We start from the raw sequence: 13,694 nt of genomic DNA, 5'->3' as shown, positions 1-13,694 counted from the left end.
ATATTTTTAAGGCTATAAAACTCAAAACCTTGTCAGTTTGCCAAAAAAAATAAATAATAATAATAATAATAAAAAAAAAAGTTTTTCAATTTTGAATTTATACTTCAGTAAGAAACAAAACATAGAAGCTTAAAATTTGGAAGCAAACGCGATATTTAAAATGAGAGTGAAATTTTTAAATGTATTTTATTTATTTTTGTTCTTCAAATTAACTTTAGGTAGAGGTATTCGATCTGAAAGTGAGCAATTTTCTCTCAATAGTGATTTTACAAATGGTAAAAAAATACAAGGAATAGATCATTCATTAATAAAAGAATTGGATAAATCTATTGATACTTATCAGCATAATTCAAAAACGATACCTGTCCTATTGGAAAAAGTTAAATCGCCTGCTGTTATTGAACAAGGTACTGATCCCACACATCAATCAGTTGATCAAGAAAATATTGGTAATGAAAAAAGAAGAAAATTTCTCACTAATAAAAACTATTCAACTCTGAACCTGACCGTGGAGTACGTACCGGAAAAGGAAAATGAAACTTGGAACAGTGATTTTTACAAAAAAGTCATGAATTTGAAAACAGAATCATCACCTGAATCTACATGTCAAGTTACAACTGAAAATCTAGTAGCCACAGCTCAAGCAACTGTAACAAGAGCATTAAAAGAGTTATGCAATGCTAGTAAGTATATTTTACTAAAAAAAAAATTTTATTCCATGATTATTAAATAAAATTATTCTTTGCAGATGACATGGAAGAAAAATTCCAAGATCTAGAAAGTTCCATCACTAAGCAATTAATTAACATACGAAATATGATATTAAATTTAGAAGAAAGATTAGAAGAACATGGTGATACTGTGGTGTACAATCAAAAAAAATTATCAAGTTCTTTATCCAAAAGTTGCCCAGGAAGTTTGTCTGTTGGAAATGGAGGAAATTATTTACCTAACTTGTCAGTTCCAAGTTATTTAATAAATAATGCTCATTTATTTCTTAACAAGAAGAGTTTTTTACTTAAATTTAAAATAATCCTTTATTCTTTTGCAGTGATTTAAATAATAAAAATCAAAAATCAAACTCTGGAATAAATGATGACGTGTCAGATGAATCCGTTTCCGGTACAAGAGATGCTGAAATAATAAAATTTAACAGTAGCATTCACATAGAAACTGCTTTAAATTCACCACCAAAAAAAGTTTTTACTTATTATTGGAAAATAGGTGACATGACACATAAATTAACAAGTAAGTAAAAACTATTAAAAAAATAATAGTACAAAAATTTCATTTTGTGAAAGTAATAAAAATTTTAAAGTAATTTTGGCAAAGAAAAACAAGTAAAATTTTTACGTCAAAGTGAAAATTGTTTGGCAGCATTTATTTTACTTTCCCAAAAAAAAAAAAAAAAAAAAAAAAATTTCCAGGTTTTACTACTTATTTTTGTGATGATGTTTCAGGTTGGAATCCACGAAAATCCCTTCGGAGTCAAAGTTTTTACATATTTCCCAGCGGATATAGAATGTACATGAGAGTTTTCCCACGGAAAAATGAAGATAATTTTTTTGTACGTGTTGGAATCACAAAAGGAGAATTTGACGAGTCATTAAAATGGCCATTTCCACTTAAGCACAAAATACACATATTGGATCAAACGAAAGAAGGTCGTTTGTTTGAAGATATCGCTTCGAGGACTTGGGATCCAAATTTACTTTGCAGCGATTTTAATTGGCAAAAACCAGTTAAGGGTGACAATCACGAATGTACGGAAGTTGCATTTCCTCATGACGTACTCAGGCAGAGGGAATATATAAGAAAAGATACCTTGGTGTTAAAACTCACGGTGTACCTGGAATCATAAATTAATCAAGTTTACTTATAAGAAAAAAAAAATTATTAATTAAATATCAAAAAAAATAAACAATTTTTATCCCGAAATTTTTACGATTTACAATAATAATAATAATAATAATATAAATTAAGATATAAAAATGGCACATTTTAAAGGTCGACCATAAAAAATTTTTTTTTTATTTACTGCATTGGCAATGAACTAATACAAAATTCATAAAAATAGTTTTTTATTATTATTTTTTTTTTTTTTACTTATAAGAATTTTATATGAGTTTTATTTAAAAATAAAAAAAATAAAATTTACTTTCGGTTTAATTATTTTTCCTTTTATTTATGATATATTTTCTATATCCTTATAAAAAAATGACATATTTATAAAAAATATTTAAATTCGATAATTTTCTATTTTAAAGCTCATTTATTTACCAAAAAATGTAAAATTAAAAAAAAAATGTTTTTTTTTTTACGTTTTCTTAGGTACAAAATATTACGTTACGACTAGTGACGACAGACAACCTTTTACTATTAGAAATATAAATATATTAAAATTAAAAAAATCAATAATATATTTCCCTTTTTAGAAAATCATTTTTTTTTTTTTAAAGGTCTTATAAATCTTCAATACTCCAATTTTCTTCACAGCCATTTCAAAATAAAAAATATTATTATTTTTTGGTTCGACATTGCAATAAATATTTTCTTTCTTTCTTTCATGGTAGATTTTCATAATTTTATTGTAATATTTCATCTGAAATTTAAATTACAAACGAACAATATAAGTAAGTTGTTAACGAACAATAATTTTAAAAATAATAATAATTACTTACGATTATTATTCGACATCTCTTATTATACGAACTTTTATTCTATGATACGCATTATTAAGAACTCCTCTTAAATTCCAAATATTTTCAATTCCTTCCGGTTGGGTATTATAAGCTGAATCAACAGCTTTTGCCCAGATTTCTACCTAAAAAAAAATTTTTTAACATAATCATCATCATTTAAAGAAAAAATACATGAGAGATTATATCTTTAAACTTTAAACTAAATCAATAAATAAAGAATTTAAAATTTTTAGAAAGATGTTTTGGTTTAAATACCGTTTCTTCTCCTTCAGGAACGGGTAAAAGTATGGTCCACAAAGTCCACGACCAATGCCGACTATTTTTTTCATTAATTTGTTCTAAATCAGCTACGTGCCATGTTTTTCCCTGATCTGAAGTAACATCAACTCTGACAATACGCTTTCCACCTCCTGACCAAGCATAGCCTAAAGAATATGTTGCATTAAATAATAATTATTACATAAATTTGAAATTTTTGTAAAATTCTACCTTTAACTACAATACAGCCGTCAATAAGTTCGACTTTTTCATCCTCGGCAGGAATACAAATAGCTGATATTATGGGTAGCTCTTGAATGGCAGGAGCAGATTTGAAATCTACAGTATCCCAGTCAGTGCTTGGACTAAATCCTTTGTAATCGTTTTGCTGCCAATGTGAATCACTTTCTTTTTCTGATAATATTATTCTAGTGAGCCATTTAACATTTCGGGCTCCCACAACTCCAGGTACAATAACTCTGAGAGGATAACCGTGGTCCCTAGGAAGTACTTCATTGTTCATTTCATAAGCTAATATTACATCTCCATTTGGGTCAAAAGCTTTGTCTGCAGGTATTGAAGCACCATAAGCTACTTTGTCTGGTCCTGTATCCAGAGCTTCAAATTGAACATGTTCGATATCTGTACGATTAAAATCTAAACCACAAGATTTTAATACGTCAACAAGTCTGGCACCAGACCAGGTAGCATTTCCAATAGCTGCATGGTCCCAGGTCAAACCTTTGACTTGTTTTATCTTAGACATTTCAGACCGCCTGTTTCCAGCACATTGTATGGTTACAGCAATAGTATATTTAGGAAACTTTTTGATTTCATCAAGAGTAAACGATTTATCTTCTATTCCAATTCCTTTAATTTCTAATTTAAACTGATCTACATCAACTTCAGGAACTGGAAGATGGTTTCTTACATAAAAAATTGGACTGAAATCATAAAATTAATTGTTATTGTGATATAACATAGACTTAGCCATGTATATTATAAGTAATTTATTTTGATGACAAATACATTTAATACTCACCTTGGAGTGTAGAATTTGTCCACTAATAAAGAAGATGGTGGTTCAGCATTAAACGGTTTGATAGATGCAGCTTTTAATACTGGATGTCTCTTAGGATCTTTACCATACGGATCTAAAGAACTATCATCAAGTTTTTTTTCATCAATCTTAATATTGCCAATTCTTAGCTGTTCTAACATTCCATATACCTCAGCAGTATGATGTTGAGCATACAAAGCCCAAAAGGGTTCGATTGATGACCCTGCAGCCAATAATATTTTTGTTCCTCCTGGATGTTGTTCCACAAAGTCGGTAACATCATAAACTCCATTTTTGAAAATTACCCAAATTCTAGTTTCAGGAGTTTTATGTTGAGCAACATCACTTTCCGTATATACAGGCAGATTATCAATAAATTTTCCTGGAACTATTTCTTCTTCCTCTTCTTCTTCGTCATTTTTTTCAGCTTGTTCAGAGAAAGCTGTTTGTTTTTTAGTATAGAAGCATAATATGGAAGAAGCTAATAATAAACTAAAGGTTAATAATTTTTTGGGAATATACTCATTTTTAATACTTTTAGAATTGTTTTTGTTTTCATTGTGAGAATTAATATATGATGATTTACAATAAAATTTTTTCCTATATATAACATTAGTTGTTACTAGAAGATTTAAAATTTGCTTAGATTTGTAAGATTGATGGCTCAACCTGTAAATAAAACCATTAACTAACAAAAAAAAATTTATAAAAAAATGTGGCAAAGTGTAAATTAGTAGTTTAAGACATAAAAACAATTTAAGTACATGAATTTAATAGATTACACCTATCAGATGGTACATTTAAAACACTTGAGTTTACCCTAAATTTCTCTTATCAGCTAATTAATAAATAAACAATTAAACAGAAGTGAAAAAAAAAAAAAATTTATTTTGAAAAATAAGTTTATTTTTCCGTTACTTAAAAAAAAAAAAAAAAAAAAAAAAAAGACGAAGCTATACCTCAAGAGAACATTGAATTGAAAAAATGTCATTTTCAAACTAAATAACAAAAAATTAAAAAATGATTCTAGAATTATTTAATCAAACTACTTGATAAAAGTAAATATTAAAAATAAAACCATTTTAACTCAATACTGACTGTTTACTCTTAAAAATAAAAAAATTTATTTCTCGACAACATGAAGTAGCGCCATCTTCAATTTTAATTTGACCGTGACTAAAACCTCGGATAAATAACTAACAGATAAGTAACTTGTTATTTTTTATAAACTTTCTGTTTAAACATTCAAAACGATAATCCTTTGATAAAAAAAAGTAAAGACACTTTAAACATTTTTTTTTTTAATTTTATTTCTCATTATATATATATATATATATATATATAAATAAAAATAACTCAATTGATTTAATAAAAAATTATGAATTCGGTAGTTAGAATTAAATTAAAAATCAGTTACGCCATTTTTAATTTTTCCAATACCCATTTATTAAAATATTTATGTAAAAATTTATATTTATATTTATTTTATATATAAACTTTCAAAAAAAAATTCTGAAGAAAAATATTTATTCTTACCTTTTATTGAGACAAACGTCAATTATTTAATAAATCGAATCAGTTTTGATTTCAAATAATAATTAACGGTTAAAAAAAAAATTTTTTAATTTTTTCGGGGTTGGCCACTCTGACAAAATTTCAAAAAGTTTGAATACATTATTCCTGTCGGCCGTTTTTTTTTTTTTTTAAATTACGTAATCGAAATAATATTTTTTACAACAAAAAATCATTTCATAATAAAACCTTTATTTCGGGGGGGGAGGGGAGGGGGGCTGTGGAAAGTTACACAAGGATCTTGCCAAGAAAAGTTATATTTTTTACAATAAGTTTTTATTTCTACAACATAACAAAAAAAAGGCAATCACACGTACGATTTTATGATTATTATTATTATTATAATTAATAATATAGAATAATAAAAGGCATTTTTTAACATTTTGATTTAATACATAATAATAATAATAATTAAATATAACATTAAAATCAACCTTAACAATGAAAAAAAAAAAAAAACAAAATATTGCAAATATAATATGTTAAAACATTTAAATATATATATAAATTACATTTCACATTTATTTATCCATTAAAACATTCACAAAAAAAAACAAAATAATTTTCATTTATCATTATTATTTTAATTTATATATATATATAAATATATTTATATAAAAGCAAAAAAATTTTAAAACAATTATCCTATGCAAAAAACATTCGTTTAAGCTCTATTTAAAAAATTTAAAAAAAAAAAAATTCTAATAACTCAAGCAATTAATTTTATTCAGCTTTAAAAACTTTTTTTAATAAATAAAACAAAAAAAAATTGTTTAAAATTCGTATATATTATTATTAATAATAATAATAATAATAAAGTATAATAAAAAATTCTTCATATTATTATTTAACAAAATTAAAAAATTTACATGAGTTTAATGTATAAGTGATGATGATGATGATGATTTTCAATAAAAACAAAATAAAAATGTTGTTATTAAAATTATTTAAAAAAAAAAAAAAATTCGTTATTATTATTATCATCATTACGTGAATTTACTAACACTTAAGATTTAAAATAATCAAAAATTAAATATCCTTATATTTAATAAATATAATTAATAATATAAGTTGACACTTATTTAAATTAAAAAAAAAAAAAAAAATGGCAGAAAGTGAAATTATTTAAAAATTTTTGATTGTTTTCACGGCAATTTATTTTTTAATTTAATATCGTAACGAGTTTATAATAATAATAATAATAATAAATATAAATGTCTGATTATTGAGAATTGATTAAAATCACATTATTATTATGTGCCACAGCCGACATTTTGTTTTCTATTTGAAAAAATTATAAATTCATCAAATTTGTTTTTTTTAATATTTAAACAATTATTATTATTATTATTATCAAATCGTTTAATTTGACACATTAATAAACTTTTAATAAAATAAAAAAATTTAAATAATAATAATACTTTTTTTTTGTTTTCCTTATCTCTTTCCATATTAACTTAAAATAAAACAAAATTTGTTCAAATTAATTATTACAAAGTTTTCCTTTTATCTGATTTGATTCATTTTTCCTATTTAATATCATTAATTTTATTTATTAATTAATAAAATAACAAATATAATACTTATTAAAAACAATAATATATATAATATAAATGCATTAAAACGTTTTTTGTTTTGTAAAAACAATTATTCTATAAACTAAGTTAATTTTTTTTTTTTTTTTTTTTAAATAAATTAGTTAATTAATATATATAATTATATAATTATTTAAATTTTTAGGAATGTTTTGCTGTTTTTAAATTTTTTTTAAAAAAATTATTCCTAATAAAAGAAAAAAAAAAAAAAAAAACAAAACAAATTTTTTTAATTGAAATTTTTTTTTTTTTTTTAAATTACTTTTGTTTATTTGAGTATATAATTTTTTAATTGAAAACAATATATATATATATATATATATAAAATATATAAAAATAATTGGGGGTGTATATAAAGGTAGAAAGACAATAATAACAAATAAACATAATATGAAATAAAACGTTAATTAATTAATAATACTTTTGTTTAAAAATAAGTACTCGTAAAATAAAAATAAAAAGTCAACAATTCGATAATATCTCTGGCAATATTATTATTTAAAAATTACTTTAAAAAAAAAAAAAAAAACAAATTTATGAATAAAACGATTTTAATATTATTATTATTTTCTTTCACGGAATGATATGATTAACAAACGCAACAACATCAACCAAAAAAAAATTTTTTTTTTAGCGCTTGCTTTTGGCACCTGTTACAATTATTTTTAATTAAAATTAATGTAAAATTACAAACGTGAAGAGTTATAAATTTTTTTTTTTTTTTTTGAATGAGTTTAAATTACTGATATCAGGCTAATTTTTATCAGGCGCTCGTTAAGTACTTAAAATAATAATAATAATAATAATAAGTGCATGAGGGCAAATAATGCCCTTTCGAATTTACAATATTAATAATAAAAACATTATGAAATAAATTTATAAAAATAACAGAACAATAAAATACTGATTTATCATTAAAAATTTAAATTTGTGATGTTAATAAATTATTGTTAAATTTAGTTAATCGTTGTTAAATCGTATAAATAAATAAATAAAAAAAAAATATATTAACGAATAAAAATAAAAATTACTACGTAGAATTTAGTAATAATTAGTCTAAGAGTTGTAATTTACCTGCGGAATATAAATGTCGTTTGAAATACGGTGATGAACAATATTTTTATACTCTCATTAATTTTCGAAATTTTGTTTTGGCGACCCAAAACCAATCTTGTTTTTTTGTCTGATTTGAATTTATCGAAGTCGGTCAAATATTTTCTCTTAAAAATGATGCCCACCGAGCATCATCCGATTCGTGTGTTAAATATCGAACTCCTATTTGTTTTTCTAATTCTCGAAGATCGCACCAAGTTTGGTAATCCTAAAATTTTTTATTTACATTACATTAGTTTGTCATTTTTGTTAGAAAACTTAAATGTTTCGTACTACATGTTTTTACAAACCTGCAACCAAATATGAGCTAATGTTTTATCGACGGTGTATCTTTTCCTCTGTTTAACTTGTAGTAAATTGCTAATTAAATCAATAGCTGTAAAAAAAAATTTTTTTTTTTAAATATTTCATTATGGAATAATAATTTTTTTTTCTGCACAGAAAAAAAAAAAAAAAAAAATGTAAATTTACCGTCGCCTGATATTTCTTTCCAAGGATTAGGGGGATACATAAAAGCAGCATTTTGAATTTGATCATTTATATCTTCATCTTCGTTAAACGGAAATGTTCCGCTTAAAGAAACGTAAACTATAACGCCAACACTCCACATATCAAGAGATCTGTTGTATCCTTTATTTCTCAAAACTTCTGGAGCTAAAATTTAAAAACCAATAAATTATCTGACAAAAACTTTTAAGGTACGATGCGTCTTTGGTAGAAAAACAAAAATTGCACCTAAATAAGCTGGAGTCCCAACAACAGATCTTCTAAATGATTTTTCTCCAATAATTCTAGCAAATCCAAAATCACAAAGTTTAACTTGAGGAAAATCACCGTCGGACGAAAGTAAAACGTTTTCCGGTTTTAAATCGCAGTGAACTATATTTTTGCTATGTAGATGTTTTAATGCAATGAGAATCTAAAAAAGTATGCAACAAAAATAATGTACCAATTCGATAACTTATTATAAAATTAAAAAAATTTTTTTTTTTTTTTTCATACCTGAGTAATTAAAAACTTAGTGATCCTTTCACTCAATCTTCCCTTTTCCGAAGACAATATCATTTCTAACATGTCTCCTTTCAATTTTTCCATGACCACAAATATTCTTTCCGGAGTTTCAAACATTCTCTCTAAATTCACCACACCTTGATGACTTAAATTTTGTAAAATGGCTACTTCATTTTTTAATTGTGCTTCTTGTTTTGTTGGAAATCTCAATTTATCAATAACTTTTATAGCGACGGCTCGCCCGGATTTTCTATGCGTTCCTCCGTAAACAATTCCAAATTGTCCAGATCCTAATACTTCGTCTGGAAATATTTGATATATTTGGCTCATGTCTGTAATTTTGTCCTCGCTGATGTTACTCGTATCAGTGGCATTACTTTCTCCTATAACATAAAAACATAAGTTTAAAACATAAATTATATTTAAAATAATTTTATTTAAAACAATACTCACTTCCAGTTGTTTGAACGGGCATTAGTGCTTGTCTAATGGTGTTTTCCCAAGTTTTAGCTAAATGTGCACCAAACCCACTTTCGGATGAAGACATAGAACAAGAACCATCTTGCTTACTAGCGGAAACGTCTTCGCCAACATAATAATCAACGTTTGTCGTTCTCAATTCAAAACAATGCATAACCTCTGTAATGTAATTTAAATGTTAAGATTTTAATTTTTTTTTATAAAATAAAATGTACAAAAATGATTTTACCTCCTACTAAAGTTCTTGCAGCGTCAACAGCTAAAATCTCAGATAATGGTATTTCTTTAAAATATTTTGAACTTGTATCGTTTTGAAACAATGTAATAGCTTTAGTATCAAGTCTCCAATAATGTCTTTTAACGGTTTTGTCTTTGTTGGTAAAATGAACCATCCAACCCTCTTTTAAAACTTTTGAACCTCTTTTTTTAGTATGCTTGACTGATTGCACTATTCTCATAAGTGGAATGTTATTACTAGGCGACGGTCTAAAATTTTTTTTTAAAATTAAATTAAATTATTTTTTAAAGTAAAGCAAATTTTAAAACATAAAAATGATAACACTTACACCATAGTTCTCGGTCTTTCGTTGACGTCATCGTCGTGTCCCGGTATCATGTCCTAAAATAAAATAATTATTTTAAACCATTTTAACTAAAGACTTTTATTAAATAAAATTACAAAGCAGCTGAAAATTGTGCTTGCCTCTATAATAGATAGTTTTCGAGTTCCGGAAGGTGAATTCGATTCATCTGAATCTTCCTCTCCAATTTCGTCCCTACAACTCTCTCTTTCTGGTTCACTTCCTAAACCACTGTCTGGATATTCCCCTTGAAATAAAAAACAAAAATTAATTGAAAATAAATCAAAATTTAATTTTTTCAAATCAATTCAAAAGTCAAAAAATTATTTACCGGCTTGATCTTTAGTGCTTTCACCAGGACAATCTTTTGGAATTTTTTCTATACATTTCTTATGAGCATTGTATTGACAATCCTTACACTGAACACCTTGTTTAAAAAGACCCTTGAGCAACTTTTTGCAATATCCACATATTGTGGGTCTGGTGTAAGAATGTAAAGCAAAGGTGTGGGGAATTTTAATTTTGCTATTAACATCTTTTTCAAACCATCCAGAACGATTACCTATAGAAGGTGAACGATTAAATTTAGATGCAACGAGTGACGGTGCAGGTGGAAGACCTGACTCTTCGGAAGCTGAAATTAAGGAAGACGTAGAACCCGTTTCTGAAGTACTTCTAGGAACGTTTAAAGTAGACGATCTTCTTTTTTGCCCATTTAATACAGAGCAATTATTTGGCACTTTAATGACGCAGCGCTTGTGAAAATTTAAGCCACAACCTGATAATTTTAAAATGACTTAGGTTAAACAATAATACCTATGATTAAGTGTATAAATACATAAACATGTTTTTTGATTAAAATTTTACACAAAATTATCTTAACAAACCTTCACATTTTAGCCCTTGTCGAACCAATCCAAACAACATTTCTCCGCAGAAATCACAAAATGTTGGAGCTTTGTATGAATGAACAACGACAGCATGAGGCCGAATAAGTACTTCTTCAGTCATCAACTGACCAGTTATAACAATTTCTATTAATGATTCATCTCCGATACCAGATACAGAATTTAAGTACTGCAATATATTTGATGAGGAATAGTCATGGCGGAAAAGTAAAAGGCGGTCCTGAATACGAGATAAGCCATGATCCGGACACTACAAATAATTATAAAAACTATTATAAAACATTTTATAGAAGATTTTCCTTCTAAAAATAAAAAATAAAACTTAATAAAATGATGTTTAAATTATTCACATTTTTTTCTAGTTGATAAATTTTATCATCACTTATAAATGTATTATATTTTTTGAGTCAGTAACAATACTTAATACTAATTGGCATTGCATAGAGTAATTAAAATTTCCCGCTAAATTAAACGAACAAAAGTCGAAATAAGGTTATCTTTTGACACGTTATTTACTTTTCAAAACGAAATCCAGAAATATTTATGAAAATAAAACTTTCATTTTTATAAAAGAATTTTTACTAATTGAATTAATATGGATTATAACATAGAAAGAGAAAACAATATAATTACAAATATAGCAAAAGAAATTGTTCTTGAATGTTCACAAAGCGGATCTGAAATTTCACTAGAATTGGCGGATTACATGGTAATAATAATAATAATAATAATGAATTGTAAAAATCAAATTTTAATACAAGTTAAAAAAAGAAAATAAATAAAGGAAAATGTTTAAACAAACTATATATATTTTTTAAAGGTTAAATTGAAATTGTTAAATCCGAAGAATGGATTCACTGCATCTGAAGTGATGCCGCGAAGTTTAACACAGCAACTAGTTATGCTAATTGTGGAGGAGTTAAAGCAAAATACCCCTGCAATGAATTGCCTTCGAATGCAAGTTTACTGGAGCACAGTCAATCTTAATTTGAGTTAGTAAAAAAATAAGTTTAAAAACAATGGTTGATACACCTATCTCCATTACTTGATAAAAATACATGTAAAATATTCCATTATAACTTTGCGTTATTATTAAAATCTATTGCAGCGAAACTTAAAACTGAATATGCAGAACTTCAAACGGAAAAAGCTGAAAGTCTTTTAAGTGAAATTTTACTTTTGGATAAAGAAGATACAAATGCTTTATTTAAGAGCTTAGCATCATATATTTTGGTAGTTCAAAATCTAGGATCTATAACTCATTTGTCAGCAATGCGAGAAACTATGGGTGAGATTTAAAAATTATCATTTATTAATTAATTAATAATAATAATAATAATAGAATTATTTATAAATTTACACGGAGCACTCATTTTCAGCCGCTATTCATAGCGTTTTTAAAAACCGGCATTTAATTGCATTTTTAAATGATTCTGAAGAACAAAAAATTGTTAAGATTAAAGACTTATGCAAAAAAGTCACTGGTATAAGACTATTTTTAAAATCCGTTAATAAAGCCGGAGAAGGAATAGAGGACAGTAAGTATAAAAAAAAAAATTGTTACTTAAACTTTACTTAACTTTATAACTGCTCAAGTTGAAAAAAGTGACATTTTATAATTCTTTTTTTTTATTTTAATTTTTGAGTAAAGTAAAAAATTTGCCAATGGTAATTGAAGAACAGAAAGAAACAATTCTTAATATGAGTGATAAAATTGCAACGAGAATAGAAGATATACAATATGTAATTCCAAATATAATAAATCTCGACTATTTATTCAAAGACGTAAACGACACGGCCGATGTTAACCTTCCTTCGGATTTTGACGAAAACGATTTAAAATATTTAAAACAAATTTATACAATAATGCTCCAACATGATATATACATAAAGTAAAACATAGAAATATTTATCTTTCATATATATAAATTATTAAATAATGTTTTATAATAATTGATTCCGTACTTTCAGACATCATTTAAACCTTTTTGTTTACCTTTAAATAGTGCCCCCCAGGAGCAAAATTGAAGAAATCGATGGCGATGTCAGCTATTATTTAAATAAATTCAATGAAATATTAGAAAGACTTCAAATGACGATACAGGAAAGAGACACGATACCAGTTACAGAAATTTATGATGATTTTACCCGAGCCGGAGAAATTTGGACACAAATTTATTCTTACACTTACTGTTTAGAAGCAATACAATCGGTGGCAAAAACATTGGAGGACATAAATAGTGTAATTTTAATATTAATGACCGATTCCTTTATAAGATCTTTCTAAATAAATTTTAAAGTTTCTTTTGTTGTAATAAATAATACGAAGATTGTAAATTTATTTATTTTTTCCACTTCAAAAAATAATTCATTATTTTATTTTTGTTTTAGAAAGAATATTTCATTCCGACAGC

General features: G+C 25.5%; 5 protein-coding genes across 5 annotated transcripts in view; 2 read left to right on the top strand and 3 right to left on the bottom strand.

The window, feature by feature from the left end:
- Nucleotides 1–160: 160 nt before the first annotated feature.
- On the top strand, nucleotides 161–1,861 carry Phum_PHUM238880 (TNF receptor-associated factor, putative; the record flags this gene model as incomplete). Its single annotated transcript, XM_002426106.1, has 4 exons — nucleotides 161–683; nucleotides 749–956; nucleotides 1,052–1,248; nucleotides 1,461–1,861. The coding sequence occupies 4 exons, from the start codon at nucleotides 161–163 to the stop codon at nucleotides 1,859–1,861; spliced, it is 1,329 nt and encodes a 442-aa protein (XP_002426151.1).
- An 825-nt stretch (nucleotides 1,862–2,686) lies between these two features.
- Nucleotides 2,687–4,546, bottom strand: Phum_PHUM238870 (uncharacterized protein; the record flags this gene model as incomplete). The annotated part of the gene is made up of 5 exons (XM_002426105.1): nucleotides 2,687–2,824; nucleotides 2,958–3,127; nucleotides 3,192–3,904; nucleotides 4,003–4,408; nucleotides 4,543–4,546. 5 exons carry the CDS (start codon nucleotides 4,544–4,546, stop codon nucleotides 2,687–2,689), a joined length of 1,431 nt encoding a protein of 476 aa, XP_002426150.1.
- A 3,848-nt stretch (nucleotides 4,547–8,394) lies between these two features.
- Nucleotides 8,395–10,407, bottom strand: Phum_PHUM238860 (serine/threonine-protein kinase D1, putative; the record flags this gene model as incomplete). Its single annotated transcript, XM_002426104.1, has 8 exons — nucleotides 8,395–8,508; nucleotides 8,591–8,676; nucleotides 8,772–8,954; nucleotides 9,036–9,219; nucleotides 9,303–9,694; nucleotides 9,765–9,950; nucleotides 10,021–10,277; nucleotides 10,358–10,407. The coding sequence occupies 8 exons, from the start codon at nucleotides 10,405–10,407 to the stop codon at nucleotides 8,395–8,397; spliced, it is 1,452 nt and encodes a 483-aa protein (XP_002426149.1).
- A 36-nt stretch (nucleotides 10,408–10,443) lies between these two features.
- On the bottom strand, nucleotides 10,444–11,520 carry Phum_PHUM238850 (protein kinase C, mu, putative; the record flags this gene model as incomplete). Its single annotated transcript, XM_002426103.1, has 4 exons — nucleotides 10,444–10,619; nucleotides 10,704–11,150; nucleotides 11,260–11,449; nucleotides 11,509–11,520. 4 exons carry the CDS (start codon nucleotides 11,518–11,520, stop codon nucleotides 10,444–10,446), a joined length of 825 nt encoding a protein of 274 aa, XP_002426148.1.
- A 355-nt stretch (nucleotides 11,521–11,875) lies between these two features.
- The window catches only part of Phum_PHUM238740 (uncharacterized protein), a gene marked incomplete at both ends in the record, with an annotated part of 3,039 nt that continues 1,220 nt past the window's right edge, over nucleotides 11,876–13,694 (top strand). The window contains 6 exons of the mRNA XM_002426102.1: nucleotides 11,876–11,932; nucleotides 12,101–12,272; nucleotides 12,389–12,568; nucleotides 12,660–12,818; nucleotides 12,932–13,172; nucleotides 13,297–13,522. Of these exons, the coding sequence (XP_002426147.1) occupies nucleotides 11,876–11,932; nucleotides 12,101–12,272; nucleotides 12,389–12,568; nucleotides 12,660–12,818; nucleotides 12,932–13,172; nucleotides 13,297–13,522 (1,035 nt within the window). The remainder of the gene's footprint in view (nucleotides 11,933–12,100; nucleotides 12,273–12,388; nucleotides 12,569–12,659; nucleotides 12,819–12,931; nucleotides 13,173–13,296; nucleotides 13,523–13,694) is intronic.

The sequence above is a fragment of the Pediculus humanus genome, genomic scaffold, assembly GCF_000006295.1.
Source record: "Pediculus humanus corporis 1103172107610 genomic scaffold, whole genome shotgun sequence".
Classification (NCBI taxonomy): Eukaryota; Metazoa; Arthropoda; class Insecta; order Psocodea; family Pediculidae; genus Pediculus; species Pediculus humanus.
Note: the sequence above shows the minus strand (reverse complement) of the source record. Positions and strands in the feature narration are given on the sequence as shown.